The following is an 18,906-nucleotide window of genomic DNA, read 5'->3' on the forward strand; positions in this document are numbered from 1 at the left end:
CGCTTTTCTTCGGCAGTTAAATTATTTTCGAACATCTAGTTGTTTTAGTGACGCGGCATCCAAAAACGAGATTTTAAACGCATTTTCCCCGAAAGTATCTTTCTCCAGATGATTAACATAATCAAGTTCTACTAAAACTAAAAAAAAATGTATGTAAGATTATTAAAATATTTCACTATTGTTATTAAATAAACTTACACTTGGGTGAATTAAAGAAAAGGTTGACTAGTTTATCAATAATATCGCTTAATAATTTTCATAAGATCAAACTAATCACTTGGGGCCGTATTTAGTTCATGCACACAATAAATGGAAGAGAGGCAGACAACAATAATTGACACCAACTGCATCCAGGACGGAATCTAATCAACCTTGCGTCACCCAGCAACACACGTCCCATCCTAAAACCTCATCCGCCGTCTTCGTACCACAATATTTCATAAAATACAACCCCTACGTCCTATCGACACCCTCCCCAGCGCTCCCGTCGCATCCGAAATCCCTTCGCTTCGCCCCACTCACCGACGATCCCCAGCGCGACAAAAGCGCGACAGGGTCGGCCCTGCCCCTTCGACGACCAATCAGAACGATCCACTGGTCGACAAGGGCCCGTCCTTTGAACAGAACACGCGGGGTCGGTGTCGTCGAGGACCAAAGGGGGCGTAGGTCGATAGCGCCGATACTGCGCCCTGAGGACCGAAGGGTTCAGTGGGGCAGAGGCCTTCGAGAAGTCGGGAGTTCGCCTGGTGAGCCGGTGAAGCAGTGCGGTTTCGTTGTCGGACGTGGATTTCTCGTTGACGCCGCGATGACGTTCAACATGATCAATTTCATCAAGGAGGAACGGGACGCGGATACTTATCGGGTACCCCCCATTTGTCTCGATGAAATTCCGGATATATTTTTATGTAAGTGTTTATCTGCCTTATGTGTGAATACCATGAACTGGAAGAAGTATTTTCTCAATGATAATGAATTCAGTGAAATTGATTTTCGTATATTATATGTTAAATTATCCATCCATATTGCTATAAGCTTTCTGATTTAATTACCACTGGCATCAAGACATCATACAAACCACTCTTAATAATTTATATTTACCAGTCAGTTTGTTTCTTACTTGAAGTAGTAAATGAAATGAAACAATATTTGAACAGCCTTGCTTCATGCCTTCTTGTGATTTATTCAATCTCATTTATTTAATCGCAATCAAACCTCTTTCTTAAAACTTGGAAATGTACTTTCTATCTCGAAATGTCTTGTGCTGGCCTTGAATGAAGCTAAGAGCGAAGCACAAAGAAGATTATTTTTTTGGTATATTTTCAAAAATTCTCCCTAACTAGTGTTTACCTGGACTTCACCTTCTGCTTGGCGGAGGCGTCGAACCACGGTCCTCGGCATCAAGCCGCCTACAGATTGGCGAGTGAAAAACTTAGAAATTACCGCAGAAGACATCCGATCTTATCCAGCCTAGTTACTAGCGTGATTTTCTTGTCGGATTTTGCACTCTCGTCCGTTAAACAATCACAAACATGAATTTACGATCATACCCCAGCAGGATTCCAACCCGCGGCTACCGCAAGAGTTGGAGGACCGTTCTATGGCCTTGATCATTGCGCCAACCAAGCCGGCAATAAAAATTGTTGTGCGGTATTGGAGGATTTAATATAATATATGTCACTAGTAAACAGAATTTTTAAATATACTATAATCAACAACACACAAACTGTAATAATAATAACAATTTATTAAGCAACATATTAACACTATATTAACGACTATATAAATCCTCCATCCTCTAACAGCATTACCATAACTAACTGTAGGTTTGATATAAAATCAGTAACATATTGATAATAATATTATATGGCATCATTAACAATAAGATGTAAATTAGCTTTATAAAAGATAGAAATAAAACGATGTTATGAAATTTAGCAGATGTTAAAACTTCGGAGTCGTAAAGAACGCGAATACAAACTACAATGTTAATACGCATTGCAGTAACAACGATAATAAAAACATAAAAGAAATTGGAAATCTTACCTCGAATATTAATATCGCGGCATATGTATGTTAAACGTATTTTCCTTTTTACAGCCACAATACCAAAATGCGGTGGATGTCACGAATTAATACTGGATCGATTTATATTGAAAGTAGCAGACAGAACGTGGCATGCAAAGTGTCTTCAATGCACAGAATGCAGGGTACAACTAACTGATAAGTGTTTCGCTCGTAATGGTCAACTTTTCTGCAAGGATGACTTTTTTAAGTAAGTATCAGATCTTCCTAGGTTACAAATAAAGCTCATCAATATCCACCCTAAATACCATGAAAAAGTCAGATCATACCAAGTGTACCGGCAAGTCATTACCGGTTTATTTGAAAAAAAAAACCACATTACCTTGAAGAGTATAGAAAAATTTATTTATTCAAAGCATTGGTCATTTCATTCTATAAATCTTGCCGATCTTTCAGGCAATTTATGGGTGCCATCCCAAAATAACAGTTTGTTCTTTGAACGACTAGCCATTTTCTAACTTCTTCGAATTTGGCGAAATACTGCTCTGCAAGGGCGTGTTCCCTTGAATTGATTGATGCGAAAAGCTTGTAGTCGGGTGGAGCAATGTCTGGAGAGTACGGCGGTTGAGACAATATGTCCCATCTGAGTATTTTCAACGCTTCCTTCGCAGGTTTTGCATGAGAAGGTGCGTTATCGTGCTGTAAAATCACTTTACCATGTCTTCGGGTCTATTATAGACGTTTTTGAATCAATACATGATTCAAATTGATCATATGTTGTCGGTAACGATCACTATTAACCGTTTGACCAGGTTTCAACAATTCGTAATTCGCCAGGTGATAACCATAACTTTTTGTATTTAGGGTTTTCAAAATAAATCCACTTTTCATCACCTGTCACTATTCGATGCAGAAATGACTTCCGATCATACCTTTGAACCAGCATTTCACAGAAATTTTTCGATTTTATATTTGCCTGTCATTCAATTAACGCGGTACCCATCTTCCCACCTTTTGGATTTTCTACATTGCTCGCAATCGGTCACTAAAGGTTTTTTGGGCCACATTTAACGTTTCTGCCAATTGTTGGTTGGGTCTTCATCCAATAACTCTTGCAAGCACGAGCAACGTTTTCAAGCACAAAATTTGATATCTTCAAAGAGGTATGAATCTATGACGGTGTTACTTTCGCATATAACAAGTATAGCTTGTTAGCTTATATAGCTTAAGCCTAGAACATCTGTTAGAAAAGCCGCTAATGAATTTTCGGCACACCTGGTATATCAGCTCCGTCGGTAAAAACCAAATATCCATGATTCCAAGATACTTCTATGATTTTAGAGGGATTAGCTAAACATTTTTTCTAAAGAAATATCGAAATATGCAGATACCACAAGAGAGTTAATACTTTAAATCAATTAATTGCAAATAACATTGCAAAATGTGTTAAAACCTTCATGTTAAAAATTGTCCATTTTAATATTACTTCTTTTGATCAATCCCAAAATTGACCAGAAAGATAGAAAATATAGATATACATTCGATGTCATGTTTCTACAACTGTTTTTTGATGAAACATAATTTTAATAAGAAAATAACAATGAGAATGAATTTAACGTCATAATAAACATCCAAGTAGAAGTGTCTATTAGCCTATTGAGTCTATTAAAATGGGTTATAGTGATTTGAAAACTTTTTGTTAAATGATTAACTATCACGGAAATCCTTTTAATTACTTATCATATTGGATCGAAGTTATTTTTACCTCATTGCCTTATATTTTTTATTACATCCAAATTATAATTGATGTCTTGAACCTTGGTTCAAGCAAACTTTTGTGCACATATATTGTTTATGCCTTTATGCTGTGGGTGCAGGCGTTTCGGAACCAAATGCGCAGGATGCGAACTGGGTATCCCACCGACGCAGGTGGTGCGCCGAGCTCAGGACAACGTTTACCACCTCCAATGCTTCGCCTGCGTGATGTGCGCCCGACAGCTCAACACTGGCGACGAGTTTTATCTCATGGAAGATAGGAAATTGGTATGCAAGCCGGACTACGAAACAGCTAAATCAAAAGGTAAAGTATATGGTATACCATCTATCTTTTTTCTAGCTTATTAAATTTTCGTAACTACAGTTAAGATCAATTTCCTTGTTCTTATTAAATTATAATAAAACTTTAGTTTATACTCACCTGAAGCACAGTAAACACTAAAAATTAAGAAATTGCACCAGTTTACAGTTTTTTTCGCATGGGACATGTATACCTCATTTTTGCTTTTATACATTGAAATAAGAATAAGAACAAGACATTGTTCTGCATTTGATTTTACGTGTTAAAAAATGACAAAAACCAACTAAATAAAAGTTCCAAAATTTTGTACATAAAAATGATTTATTAAAATATAACGTACTTCCATTTATAATTTATTTGTCTTAAAATAGGGTCCAAATGAACAGTTTTACTTTTCCAGTTGTGCTCAACAGAAGTTTATCTCATCAAACCCCAAATGCGCGGCTGGCAACTTAAGATCGACACCGCACCAATTCTATGGCTGGATAAGTCACGTACCTAGGTCTCTACTTCCACAGACGGTTCGGTTGGCATTCCCAAATCCAGAAAGCAATTCAGAAAGGTTGGGGAATAGCAAACCTGCTATCTTCTCTAATCTGCCCTTGTAGCAGACTTCCCATCTCCATGCTTATGTTAATTCGGTCCATACTTCTTTACGGAACTAATGTCTACTTCAAGTGTGCTACACCCCACCAGGTCAAACGGCTTCAAGTTTTCCAAAATAAGGTCCTCAGGAGAATCTTAAACGCTCCATGGTTTGTCATAAATAATCAAATTCATAGGGAAACTGACACCCCACAAATCAAGCACTTCATATCTCAATCCTTCCACAAACAACTCAAGTTCTTCTCAAAACGCGCTTGTTCGCGAGCTGCTCAAAATGCTGGGAACTTAGCTCCGCGTCACCGCTAACCCCCACATTTTCGAGGCTGATACGACCTCATCCGTCGCTGCAGTCATAACTTTTGCCCCCATACAAAAATATCCAGTCGTGTGTTAACTCAAGTTCACGAATCAATAGTTAGTTTCACTATCTGTTATTTCGCCGGGTATATAACGGCTGCTCGATTAGCGAGTGCCATATCCCCAAATTTAATGCAGTAGCAGTAGCGATCCACAGGGGTCAACTATGAGACGATACGGTTTAGTGTATTGGTAAGCCCAGAAGTAGTCCCACATAACCCGGTTCAACTTGTCACTCCGCGACCAGATATGCGTCATGCATTCCACCGCCTGGTTTTACGCCAGAACAAAAAATATCAACCCCCAAATATAATCCCCCAAATCATGCTTTCAATTTACTGGATATTTAAACATCAGAATCAAGTAAATTGAATTGTTTTAACCGCGATACCAATAAATCTGCTTTATTTTTGGAAGATTAAACTATCTTATTAAGTCATTCAGATAAGTCATAAGGCTGACGAAAAGGTAAATTAAGTTTCATTAATAAATAGTATAAGATTTTTTATTAGAAATGCCATTTTAACCACCATAAGATTATTTTCATTCTATTTTGCTTCGTTACTCCCTAAAAGAGGAAAATCGTTATGAGTGTTAAGTGATCGTTAGTGCCAGGGTCTTACTCTACCCAGGGCAACGCTAGATCACACACATCCTTAGTGTCTCAGTGAATATAGAATAGGCATACGCCTGACCTATCGTTTGTTTCGACCTCTAAATTAATCTCTTTATGGTTATTTTAATAATAACATAATTAGGCTTCATTTCATTTCTCCCTATAAAGTATCTTAAACATTTTCGTAAACATTCATACCAAACAATAGAATAAATCAAATTTATTATAAGAAAAAGAAATCAAATAAAGTGGGCTTAATCGTTTTCTTGCGTACACAATGTAAAAAAAAACAACAACACAACTTGCAATAAACAGTTCTATTTTAATTGCATTTTCAACCAAAGGTACGGCGAGAAGTGATGGATACCATCTGTTTAAAATCAAGGTGACGGCCTGAACAGTTTCTTCAGAAGTCCGAGAATCGATTTTTATGCATGGTGCTCGCACATTTCTCCTACCACCACTAGGTTGCATGTTTGGCAACAGCTTTCTATATCCTTCTGGGTGTTTTATAATCCCAGTTTATATAACATGGTTATGTGAATGATATTACTGTTGCTGAACCGGCGCATTCGCCAATAAATAAATTACTTGATGAAAAGTTATTTATGCTTATTTGATTATTATATATTTATTCACATTTTCAACAATATTTAAAATCTAAGACAAATATATTCATTCTAACATTATATCTAGAAAAATATGTAACATTTTCTAAAATCACAGCGATCTTTAATATATTTTTAAATTTCAAATTGAATATTACAATAAAGTTTGTAAAACTTTCAGCTGCTGAGTGTTTAGATGGAGACCAGCCCAATAAACGGCCAAGAACGACCATAACTGCCAAACAACTGGAAACTCTGAAAAACGCTTACAACAACAGTCCGAAACCCGCCAGGCACGTCAGGGAACAGCTTAGTCAGGACACCGGTTTAGATATGAGAGTGGTTCAGGTTTGGTTTCAAAATAGGAGAGCAAAAGAAAAAAGACTCAAGAAGGATGCGGGAAGAACGAGATGGAGCCAGTACTTTAGGTCTATGAAAGGAGGATCGTCTCCGAGACATGATAAGCTACTGGATAAGGATGATATGAAGGTCGATCTTGATAGCTTCAGTCATCACGGTAAGTTGTTGTCAGAATATTTCTTCGTATATCGTGCTGATTGTGGTAAACATTTTCAGACTTGAGCGATGACAGTTATGGAACTGTGGTAAACATGTCTATGGACCAGGATGGTTCTTCTCCTCATAGCGGTATAGGAAGACCAATGTTCCTACATGGGGCCACTTCTCCGTCGTACCTCCCGGGTCATACACCGCCACATGGCCCAGAGCACATGGGATACCCTGACCAATTGGCTGTATATTCAAGTTTAGGTAAATTCTCCATTCTATACATAATACTGTCAATTTTTCGAACGTAAAATTACTAAAAACATTTCTTTAAAGCTGGTCAAGGTCCTCCGCCAGGTATGATGCACGGGATGCCACCAGGTGCGGCCGATTCGGAAATAAGCAACGACAGCAGTCCACGAGGTTATCCGGACTTTCCGCCAAGCCCAGATTCATGGCTCGGAGAACCATCCAGCGCTCACTACTGACCCCCTAATAAGCCGATCGACAAAACGTACAAATTCTTTCTCCATAAACTGAAACAGTCGGTAAAAACTAATTTCAAATTTATGAACACTTATGGATACGGTGCCCTGCAGTGAACGCCCTCTGGATATTGTGGTGCAATGAAAAAAAAAACAACCAAAGTCAAAGCGATACTGTGCAGTGTTTTCTTTTGTTCATCTAGTCGTTTTTTAATATGTTCTGTGATGGTATTATTATTAATTACCCTTATTATAATTTGAGGTTGTATACTGACAACTAGAAAATCCTTTAAAAACCGTATCAATATGTATTTTTATCAACTAAAAACTAATTTAAATAAACTGAATTGAAATTGAGGTTATGTTCTAAATACAGTATAATTTGTATTTCGAATCAATACATTCCATAAGAATAACAAAAATATGTCAAAAATACATATTGATATAACAATTCAATCATTTATTAAACAAAATCGAAGATATACAATGATTTTAAATAGTTCCAGATGTGATTATAGTTTTAAGAAAATGTATTAATTTATATTTTGAATCTAATTTCAATGTACATATGTCTAGAATGCCAGACAAGTCAATATAAATAATATTTTGTGTTTAAATTGTACTGTAAGTATGTGTAAATATAATTTCCGAAGAGAAAAGTTACGTGAAAGTCCAAAACTACTATTATTCATCCCGTTATTGTCTCTGAAATACATGTATCATTATATAGTTTCTATCTGATATGTTATATGTTCTTTGGAACGACGATAGCGAGATAAAATGGTACTATATTATGTACAGTAAAAGAACTTCTAGTATTATGTATTAATATCTAGTCAAACAAACAGGAAAAATTTCTATCATAAGTGTATCTTCTAGTCGTCTATTTATTTAAAGTTTATTTGTTTGTTTATTAAAATATATTAATTTATCGGAGTATTTTAAATAGTTGTTTATTAACCTGTCAAAAAATCCCAAGTTGCAACCTGTCATTTTTATACCACTTGTACTATATAATTTTCATCATTATAGTTAAGAGACATAATTTGAATATTTATCAATATTAGAAAACTTTATTTTTTGAAGTAGCATATAAAAATTTCTTTATTATCACCTGTATTAAATACATATGTTTGGTAACAATTACAAAATAATTTGCAATATAAAAATTAACCAATATATCTACAATAAATTCGATGAACTTCCTACGAAAAATGTTATAATTCCGTTGTTGCCACACCCCAGTATTGTTGCATCCTATCCAAATCCATAGAATCCACTAAACCCCTTTCATGCATTAAAGCAAAATCATATTCCAAATTATAGGGCATTAGTCTCTGTAAGCTTCCGAAGTAGGCCGCATTAGGACCGCCCATCAATTGTTTCCGTCCGTCCAACGCTAGACGACTAGTGGATTTTGACAACGACGGATTAAACGAACGTGAGCTGCCGAACTGCTTTGACAGGAAATAACCTGAAAAGGTCAAGACGAATTTCTTGCGTTATTTGACAGGTCTCATGCTTTAGTAACATGTTATTTGCAAGCTTCAGCACTATAACTAAGTATTAAATAATATTATATAAATGACAAAATTTCAACATTAGCAATACATGTTGACGGTGTATTTTTGATAAAAGAAGAAATTTTTAAAAAGATATACAAGATAATCAGAATACACATAGTCTATTCAAAGTTATTTTGTACATACGTCATCTAAATTTGTGACGTCAAAACGTCGCAATGTTGCCGCTTCAACTCTGAGCTTTAGTTCAGTTTGACTTTGACATACAACAAAATTGTAATCTAAATAAAATAATTGAATAAAAATGTTATCAAATACAATGTATTTCAGCATTATTTTACATCTAAGAACAACAGTTAATTATACAGCCACAATAATTTATAAGTTAGAGTTATAACCTCTTATCACTATTGCTTTCAAGAATTTTGCATACGTCTGACAACCGGATGATTTTGACAGCGTTATGTATCTTTTTAACTAGAATAAAATGAGAAGGAAAATATTGTCTGATTCTGAAACGAATTTACAAATTGCGACAGGCAATACGTCAAATATCTTGATGACGTATGCAGAAAAAACTTTGAATAGACTATATATTCTACAACCACATTCCAGATCTTTTAAAGAACTAATGCTTGAATAAGGTTATGTTACCATATTTTTGTTATACCTACCAATGAAAGCAAGTTAAGAGTTAAATTTGTTATACAACCAAACATACATCAACCCAAAATCCTAATTGTATTAGTAAGTATTTTTACTGACCTGTAGGTGGATTATTGTTGTTATCCGATATAGTAGAAAGATGCGGATTGCTTCTACTTAAACTCGGCGGCTTTAAGGGAAAATGCGACCGATTTCTGCCAGCTTTATTGAGGTTATTTAATTCCTAGAGAAATGGCAATTATTTTATGCGTTTAAAAGACGTCTTGGATGTACCTTATCAAAAATCATCTGGGTATTTTGTTCTAACATATATTCCCAACATTTAAATTGTTCTTCGGACACCGCGGAATCAGAATCCGCATCTCTGATCTTTTCTTCTTCACGTCGTTGTTTCAAGGCTTTGGCGACCCCTCGATAGCTACGTCTCTCGGGACTGGCTTTAACCTATAACGCAGTATCTATTTTTATGAAATTTAAATGCAATATATTACAGTTTATAACCTCGGCAGGATCAAATATACTCGGTGTCGTGCTACGAAACACTCGGTTATCTGGATTTTTTGTCAGCTGACTGATGAACATCTTGGAGGATGATGTACAGTCACTGCACCCGTGATCGCTCTGTCCACTGGGAGAGGACCTAAACATACGTCTCAGTATGATCTAGAATTAAAAATGGGGGCAATTACCTATCGTCACTCATCATCATCGGTGGAGGAATAGGAATCTTCTCCACGCAGTTAATACACTCGTTATTGAGAGCTTCGCAACAGCATCCAGGCTGACAGACGGGATTGGGACATTCGTTCTGGTACTTATTCTTGCGGATGGTTTGTCTCAGTTCTCTCATTAAAAGGTCAACATCAGATCCGATGAGGTTGAATTTCACCACTATTATACTCAGATTTTCTTCAGCACCTAAAATATATAACGGACTTAAAGGAAATAGGATATATGCAGCAGAGATTAAAATGTCAGTAAACAAAATAATAGGCCAATAGATATTATAGATAATTAGACCAAGCAATAACAATTCCAATTGAATGAGACTAAGTATGTCCGTGTCAATTTTACAAATAAAATGTAAACACTTCCTTGTTAGAATGATTAATATCCAAATATCATATGCTAATAGAGCAAAATATTTGGGAATGATATTGAACACAAAAGTATGTTGGAAAACTCATGTGAAGAAAAAAATGAACCCAATATCAGATTTACAAAAATATATTGGGTATTTAAAAGAAATTCTACTGTGCCTATATACAAAGCACTTCTGTATAAACAAATCCTCAATGCAATATGGACATGGCATCCGGATATGGGATTGTGATAAGAAGTACAAAGTATGGAGAAATACCGTTAACAGCCTGTGGTACTTCAAAAATAATGATCTCTAAGACTTGGAATGGACATCCTTAACCAGTACATTAGAAAATGTGCCAAAAGCCAAACAGAGCTTTTTCATCAAGTCAATATTGAAGCAATCTACCCTCTCCACCAAATCGTCCAAGCTAATTGGTGCAATAGCAGAATATAGTGTTAAATAAATAACAAGTTATAATAAATCAAAATCGTTACATTTAGCTCTTAAAATGGCTCTTACCATAACTCTGTGCTAAATCTTGCAGTCTCTTAGCTGCAAGAATGACGTTCCTTTGCAGACTGACCTCTTTTATGGCATTTTCGGGTGTTATCACATCCCAAAGATTCTTGTTCGATATAATCATGTATTCGTCATTTTCATCTAAGCATATTTCGGTTATATCCGGATCTGGAACCTGAAAACACTCAAAATAACATTATATTATAACATTAAATTAACCCTTTGCCACATCGAGGATTATTTATGATATTTTTTAGTGGAAATATTTTATCATTTTGTACGTAACATATTAAACTTGTATTTCTAACAGTTCATAATAGGTTCGATTATAAGGTTTGTAAAAACAGATAGGATACGTATTATCTCTTCTAAAAATTAAGAAATACATATAACATTATGGATTAAATTTAATACAATGTCGTCCTCCACGAAGACGTGGTATTGTTTCATATAAGTAACTTAACTTAGGTGTAGTAACTGTTAACTAGTGACAATATATTATATATTGTCGTGACAAGCTTGAAATTCTTAATTTTTTTGTGTAACTTTTTGTGTAAATTGTGGTGATGATATATTATTTGTTTTATTGTCAAAATATATTATTCCATCCAAAAGAAAATATAATTTTCAGCCTTTTTTATTGGAAATAAATTAAGAACTGGTAGATAGAAATTATGTTTCGAGTGGTTGGTATGCGAGTGAGCAACTTTAGAAATCATCCCAGAAGACATCCGGTCTTACCAGGCTGGTTACTGACGTGACTAGGATCATTTTCCTTGTCGAATTTTACAATCTTGCCTAGAACATTCACAAATTTTAAACAATCACTACAAACATAAATTTACGACCGTGCCCCAGCAGGATTCGAACCCGCGGCTATCGCAACAATAAGAGGACAGTCCCATTACCTTTATCATTGCGCCACCAAGCCGGCTATGGTTTTCTTTGTTTCATGTTTTTATATTCAAAATATTTTTAAAAAATCATATAATATTGTGAATTTAAATCATTCCGGGACCCACTCAAACAGATTATATATTCATTATATAGTATATAGTGTATATTAATTATACGGTACATATGCATATCATATATCATAAAAATCACGAAAATAATAACGGTAGCTTTGGAGGTATACCGTGCCTTATTTCTTTCAGAAATTATTCAGAGCATTAAGTTGAAAGACCAAGTGGAAACCAACCACAGAAACTATCAAATTTACCAAAACAGTTTACAAAATCTCCCGGCAGATACACAACTTTTAACATAACTAAACAAGAAGGATACATTACGATTAAGGACAATAACGTCATACAAACGTGGACAGTCTTCTTATAAAAATGTCATCTGGTGATGTACGACTTAATCAAATCAAGAATCTGCTCATATGGACCACAAAATGGCGTTATGAATTATCTAAATGCAATAATAAGTAAAAGTAACCGATCTATAATTATTATAATTATTTTATCATTTGTACTCACTGTTCTTGATATGTACAAACATGATTTTTTCATTTACTTTTTGAATAAATTTGAAAATATTGAAACAGTGTTCTTCATATCTATATACACGTCTGTATCTTTTAAAAAGATCATCAGATCAGATCATAAACCATCTATTTCTCAATAACAGAAGAAGAAAAAAAGGCCGGTGAAGGTTGGGCACTCAATGGGTGCGAGATTCGATAGCAATTTTTATATTTAAAAGCTTCAAGCTAGGTTTTATTTTTATTATTTTTTAATTAGATTTTATTTTACAGTTGTTAATTACTTTATCTAAAACAGTATTAAAATACTCTTGCGTAATAACACTTACAGTATTTTGTAGTGATGGATTGGTTCGAATTTGTTTCCTCATCTTTACAGGTAATAACCTCACAGGCCCTGTGCATTTACCCAGGACGATTTTAATATCACCTATTGACGCTATCTTCATAACGTATTTCTTTAAATTATCGGAAAATCCTCCAAACTCCGAACTGTTAGGTTTTGCTTTAAGAACATGTACAACAATAGCATTGAGTCCTGAAAGTTATGGTAAAAAGTTACACTTAACGATTCTGCTAAAAATTCAAGTGTTTTACCTTGTTTTAGTCCTTTTGACTTAAGACTTCTGTAAGTGGAAAGCAACGTATACTTCATATATTCATGTGCCGTTTCTTTTACTGTTCTTTCTTCTAGTAGTACTCGCGGTAGAACTTTATCCACACCAACTGGAATATCGTTGTTGTTTTCACCTATAAATAACAACGCATAACACTGAGGAAAAAATAGAAATTATTACATATATGTTTCATACAGGATGTCTCAAGGATAAATTTATCTATCGAAAGAACACTTATTAGTTATTAAATTAGACAAGACATTTAGACAAGTTGGGAATATATTTCCCAATATATTAATATGCCCGTTTGTTTGTATCGTTTTCCAAGGTGTAATAATAATGATACTGGGTCCAAGATGACATAGTGATCAAAATCTTTAATCCAATATCGAATAAGATGTAGAATAACGTACAAAATAATTTTTATTAAATGTGTTTATGTCTCATTATTAACGAATGTGTACATAGCTTTTTAAAAATGTTGATTGAAGTTTTAATAAAAATATTTGTCACGTCAATCGACAATCTTCCAAAACTATGTCCTGTACATTTAGGAGAATATCTAGTATTGATGCTTCTACAAAGTTTGAATGACTGCTTTTAAATTAATCAATCTAGTTGCAAATTATTATTTTTGAAGGGCTATTTTACAAGGATTTACCTAACACACTTTCTGTTAGAAAATGATGATAAATGTTCTCCATTGATAAAAATACGCTGTCAAGACATATAAATTAATAGACAAAAATTTAATTTTAGCAGTGTTCCTATTTTTAAGTAAGTAAATGGCATCTCTTAGTTGAAGCAAACAAAAGAGGTATAGAGTAATCATGATATCATAAGAAAATCTAATAAAATTACGATACAAAAGAGAGCAGATACAAGATCTCGTGCTTGGTGTCTCTTTTCTCTTTATTTTGAGTTTTTAATCTACATGTCACAATAATTGAAGCAATCACTTTCACTTGTGATATTATTAAGCTGCTTTTAATTTAATTACTTTTTTATAAAATAAATGTATTATTTCTATCGTGTTCATTTTTGTAAAGCACATCGCGTTACATAACCACATCAGATCAAATAAAAATCAAATAACTATACTGGTTAATGGGAAGATACTCCCAACATGACATTAGATAAAACATTGGTTTATCAGTCAATTATGAAGTCTATTTAAGCTATGTAGTGCAAATATGGAGTTGCACTAAAACGTTAAACCGTCTAGTATTCTAAAGCTGCTAAAACAAAATTCTTTTTCAAAGATTTACTAAGTTATCTGAACTTTAGTTTAAGTAGTCTAATTTAAATTTAATTTGAATTTGGGAAATACATATTGATTGATTGATACGAAGTACAACAGAAAAGTAGTAATAAATTAGTTTCTAAATTAAGACTGTACTAAGCATATCTGATGTATAATAAAAGAAAATTGTAAATCCAAAATAGATATTTCAATAAATTGAATAATGAATGATGAATACTGTTGTACATTAAAAATTCATTATAACTCTTGATCTAATGAATGTTTAATATAATTAAAAAATAAAAGAAATAAATCAAAATGAAGTACTAAATTCAGCACTGTTTACCCTGCGATACTTACCATCAAATAACCCAAACAAAGCCTCGGTATTGCAGAAAGCTGGTAATCGAATTTGGGTTATATGAAGTTTAGACTTCGATCCAGAGGTTTCTGAGAAGCCCACAGACCAGGAATAGTCGGTCAGATCGTTTTCACAGAATGGTGCTGGCGACAAAGGCAAGGTAGTTCTGTTCTTTCCACTGACATCAACCAGGGACATCGGTCTTTGAGTTCTACGATACAAAATCATTAACACGTCATGTTAAACGAAAAATTGCCGAGATTACCTGTAGGTGTTGAACTGATGACAATCCACGTACAATTTTGTATTACATGACAGATCCAGAAACTTCAGATTAGGGGGAATCAGTGATGTTAAGTCAACACGATCCAACTGGTTGTGAGCTAAATCTAGGACCCTCAATTTCAACAAATTTGAAAGTTTTGGAATACTTTGCAACAAATTTGAGTGGACTCGCAGCACCGACAGATGTTTTAACTGATCGATGTGCTGAGGTAGGCGAAGAATTTTATTACCAGACACCACTAATTCTTCCAGATCAGGCCAATGACTAGGACAAGTTTCTGGTAAGGATGTAATGTTGTTATAAGCTGAAAATTCCTGTTTTTATAGTCAGCTATATCAGTTAAAATTAATATATATTTACCAATATGAAGGGTCTTGACGTGTCTCATAAACGGCGCCATCTTCTCAATTGATTTGTCAATTAAACAGTTGGCGGTCAGGAAAAGCTTCTCCAAAGCTAACCCGTCCTCAGGTTTTGGCAAGTCTATTAATCGATTATTGGATAAATTTAAAACTTTGATACTGCTCACAAATTTGAAAAAGTTCTCTGGTAAACTGGATAAACTGTTATTTTGTAGGAACAGTTCCTGAATGGGTAACCATCGTTGTATCAGCGGCAAATTTTGAAGCTGGTTGTAGGCCAACTGGACCGTTTGTAAAAAAGGCATTTCATTACAAAATAAATGGTCTGGTAACGATGCCAGTACGTTGTTGCTAGCGAATAGTGATCTCAACTCACTACAGCCAGAGAGCCAATCTGGTAAGGCTGTAAGTTCGTTGTAGGAGACGTCAAAATGGGTCAGGTGTAACGGAGGATGAGACGTTGTGAACGATTTTAATCCTAAAATTTACAATAAAATTATTATTCAAGAAACAACCACAAAAGAAACTTACTATTATTTCCAGCAATGACAGACACCAGGTGTTTCCCATAAAGAGTAATCTGAGTCAAATTATTTCTGGAGCATTGCAGAACTTGCAACTGTTCTACAGATCCTAGGTCAAGGATTTCAATACTGTTTTCGCTAACGTCCAACTGTGTTAAACTCTACAACAAAAAATCCTTCATATGACCATTACCGTGATCATAAAAATATCAAAACATACACTGTAATTGCCTAATATTATATGTCCTTTTAGTCGATTAGCCCGCAAATTCAATGTCGTCAAAGCGTTGGAGTTCTTTGAATTGGAATGTCGTCGATTTTCTGGATTTAATTCGGATTCCTAGAGAAAAATGCTATTATATATAGTAATATATGGCAGGACTTTTGTAATAAGAACAAAACCATTTCAATATAGGAATAGTACTGTACTACTACTCTCAGTAAACCCAAAAAATCGCTTCCAGTGTTTATATCGGATAAGAAGATTAAAACCGAATAGAAAGAAGCTTCAGAAATCTATTATCAATCAATCAATAATGGCTCTATTTACATTTTAACTTTTTTTGTCGTGATATCCTATATATTTTTTGACCTTTCTTTAAAAACAATATAACTCTTGATATTTACGAAGGAAAAAAGAAATACGAGTGTCACGAGTGAAAAATCTAATTTAACCGTCCTTGTTCATCTCCTATTCAAATATTCCTTATGCATCAATATTGTTATAACAACTGTATAGTAATCAGACCTATAATTTAATTTTAAAGGATTTACAACAACAGATGGTGTTACTATGTATTAATCTTATCGGGTACATTTGTAACTAGGTTCATCAAAATCGAAAAAAAAATTCAGTGCATTGAAAATGTCTGAATTTGTATGACCAAGTTGTATTTGCGGGAAGTTTTACTTTTTTACTTCAATATGAAGAAAAAGGCCGACTGAAGGTTATCGATTACTGATGAAGCTTATGGTAACCACTCTCCATCGATTTGAACATGTAAATATTGGCTTCAACGTCTAAGAGTGGCGATTTTGGCACAGAAGGCAAAAAGCGTTCTGGAAAGAAATTTAAAACGAGGATTTAAAGGCATTACTATTGACTACAATTTATACATTTGAGATAAGTACTATGAAAACGACCGGAATACGAGCAAAGACATAACAATGTTATTATTCAGCATGATAATGCTCGATCATATGTTGCAAACCCGATGAAGACATACTTGAAAACATTAAAATGGAAAGTTCTACCCCACCTGCCGTATTCTCCAGACCTTGCTCTTTCTAAGTACTGATGGCAGTAGCTATCGATATGAGATAAAATAAATTGTACTCATATTTCACAATAAAGCTTCTATATTTCTATTTTGAATATAAAGACAACACTAAGAAAAAAGTATAAAAAACTAGGGGAACACTGGACAGAATATATCAATCATGAATGCGTATATTGATGAATTAAACTGAATTTTGCCTACAATTTTTCATTTTACTAGTTAGGATTTATTAAGTGATCTGTTAAATAGGCAACATATTCATTATGTACTTATGAAACATAAAATGCAAGATATGATATAAAACTAAATACGAAAAGGATGAAATTAGTTATCTGAAAGTCTAAGAAAATATACTGCAATAAAAACTGATAAAAAATAAACTAGTTAGTCGCCTTTTGTTTAGTCCTTTTGACCTAACAACAAAGAGATTGGTTTATCACATTGACTTATGGGATTTAAATACGGAGTTGCACTAAAGCATGAAGCTAGACTTTTAATCTAACACCGTCAAAACAAAACTATCCGATGACCTCGAAATCAAAGGGATTTACAAAGACCAAACCAAACTAAACCGGAAGTACGATTAATAAACCACAGCAACATGGAAGCTATTGAGCTACGCGCAAAAAAATCAGGATATTCAAGCGAACCAGACCATGCCAACTTGTATAGAGAATATATTAAGTAAGAGTTACTCTTAATATATCTTAAGTAGTCTAATTTAATTTTAATTTGATAAATACATATTGGTGTATTTATCCCGTATTCGTCTTGCTTGTGTATTGATACAAAACTTACAACAAAACAATTATAAAAAATAAATAGTAAACAAAACAAACATAATATGGGTATCAAGTAAATGAGTAAACTTATATAAATGCACCTGGAGAAATCAGAATCAAAAGTATCCATCGAAATGTTCAGTTGATTATCATGATTAATATAATTTGAATTAGTTAAATTACAATAACAATATGAAATCAGACAGACAAGACGAATCTTTGAATAAAATAATTACAACTATTTAGACAAAAAAAATTCTTGCAATGATATATCGAAAGATTTGCGTAAATTTTCCTGGCTCTCGTGTCGTAACACTAATATTAGTAATTTTCTGTTAGGTAACAGCTTCGGGACGCCTATGAAAAGAGAAAGTTACACATTAAATGTTCGGATAACGCGCAATTAACAATTTGGAACAATCTCGCAATAAGATCGTCGCTCTTACCGCCAGTATTAGGGCTCGCATTTCCGGATTTTCCTTGGGTTTGAAGGGCACCGAGGTCACTCGATTGGTAGCCACCTTTAAGGCCGTTAGATGTTTTAGGTCCCATAGGGTTATTGGCAGGATGCTGAGCAAGTTCTGGTCGAGTATCAGCTCTTGAAGACTGTAAAGAAAATAATAGAAAAAGTAGATTAACTATTTAGGGTTTATAAATGATAAGAACATATTAAAATACTAATTTAATCTTATTGGAAACACAACTTTTAATATAAAGTTACTCTATAGCAAATTTATTAATTTACAAGTAAAATCCAACGCACTATATATTTAAATTAGAATACCTAGCATTCATTAAATGAGTAACATATAAAACGCATACTATTGTTATTTTCGAAATATATTTTATTTATAATTATATTTCTGATGATTACTAAAACAAAAAATTA

General features: G+C 34.0%; 2 protein-coding genes across 8 annotated transcripts in view; one reads left to right on the forward strand and one right to left on the reverse strand.

The window, feature by feature from the left end:
• The window catches only part of Lim3 (Lim3 homeobox protein), a 113,070-nt gene extending 104,853 nt beyond the window's left edge, over positions 1-8,217 (forward strand). For 2 of the 3 annotated variants that reach the window (XM_076415166.1, XM_076415167.1), the window contains 5 exons: positions 2,098-2,272; positions 3,900-4,102; positions 6,468-6,803; positions 6,863-7,057; positions 7,130-8,217. In XM_076415166.1, coding sequence (XP_076271281.1) covers positions 2,098-2,272; positions 3,900-4,102; positions 6,468-6,803; positions 6,863-7,057; positions 7,130-7,281 — 1,061 coding nt within the window. In that variant the 3' untranslated portion in view covers positions 7,282-8,217. Of the gene's footprint in view, positions 1-724; positions 906-2,097; positions 2,273-3,899; positions 4,103-6,467; positions 6,804-6,862; positions 7,058-7,129 lie in introns of those variants that run through there. The other variant, XM_076415169.1, reaches the window with a different exon arrangement.
• Positions 8,218-8,329: 112 nt separating this feature from the next.
• Phlpp (PH domain leucine-rich repeat protein phosphatase) overlaps positions 8,330-18,906 on the reverse strand; it is a 31,071-nt gene continuing 20,494 nt past the window's right edge. The window contains exons 3-16 of one of the 5 annotated variants that reach the window (XM_076415163.1): positions 18,464-18,623; positions 16,176-16,295; positions 15,963-16,116; positions 15,430-15,909; positions 15,049-15,373; positions 14,783-14,994; positions 13,160-13,312; positions 12,892-13,100; positions 11,074-11,257; positions 10,157-10,385; positions 9,969-10,095; positions 9,741-9,911; positions 9,567-9,690; positions 8,330-8,752 (exon numbers count right to left, since the gene is read on the reverse strand). In XM_076415163.1, coding sequence (XP_076271278.1) covers positions 8,496-8,752; positions 9,567-9,690; positions 9,741-9,911; positions 9,969-10,095; positions 10,157-10,385; positions 11,074-11,257; positions 12,892-13,100; positions 13,160-13,312; positions 14,783-14,994; positions 15,049-15,373; positions 15,430-15,909; positions 15,963-16,116; positions 16,176-16,295; positions 18,464-18,623 — 2,905 coding nt within the window. In that variant the 3' untranslated portion in view covers positions 8,330-8,495. Of the gene's footprint in view, positions 8,753-9,566; positions 9,691-9,740; positions 9,912-9,968; positions 10,108-10,156; positions 10,386-11,073; positions 11,258-12,891; positions 13,101-13,159; positions 13,313-14,782; positions 14,995-15,048; positions 15,374-15,429; positions 15,910-15,962; positions 16,117-16,175; positions 16,296-18,463; positions 18,624-18,906 lie in introns of all 5 variants that reach the window. The other 4 variants (XM_076415161.1, XM_076415162.1, XM_076415164.1 and 1 more) reach the window with 4 other exon arrangements.

The sequence above is a fragment of the Rhynchophorus ferrugineus genome, unplaced genomic scaffold (assembly GCF_030347505.1).
Source record: "Rhynchophorus ferrugineus isolate W39M unplaced genomic scaffold, kcgeb_rfMv2 rfM9, whole genome shotgun sequence".
Taxonomy (NCBI): domain Eukaryota; kingdom Metazoa; phylum Arthropoda; class Insecta; order Coleoptera; family Curculionidae; genus Rhynchophorus; species Rhynchophorus ferrugineus.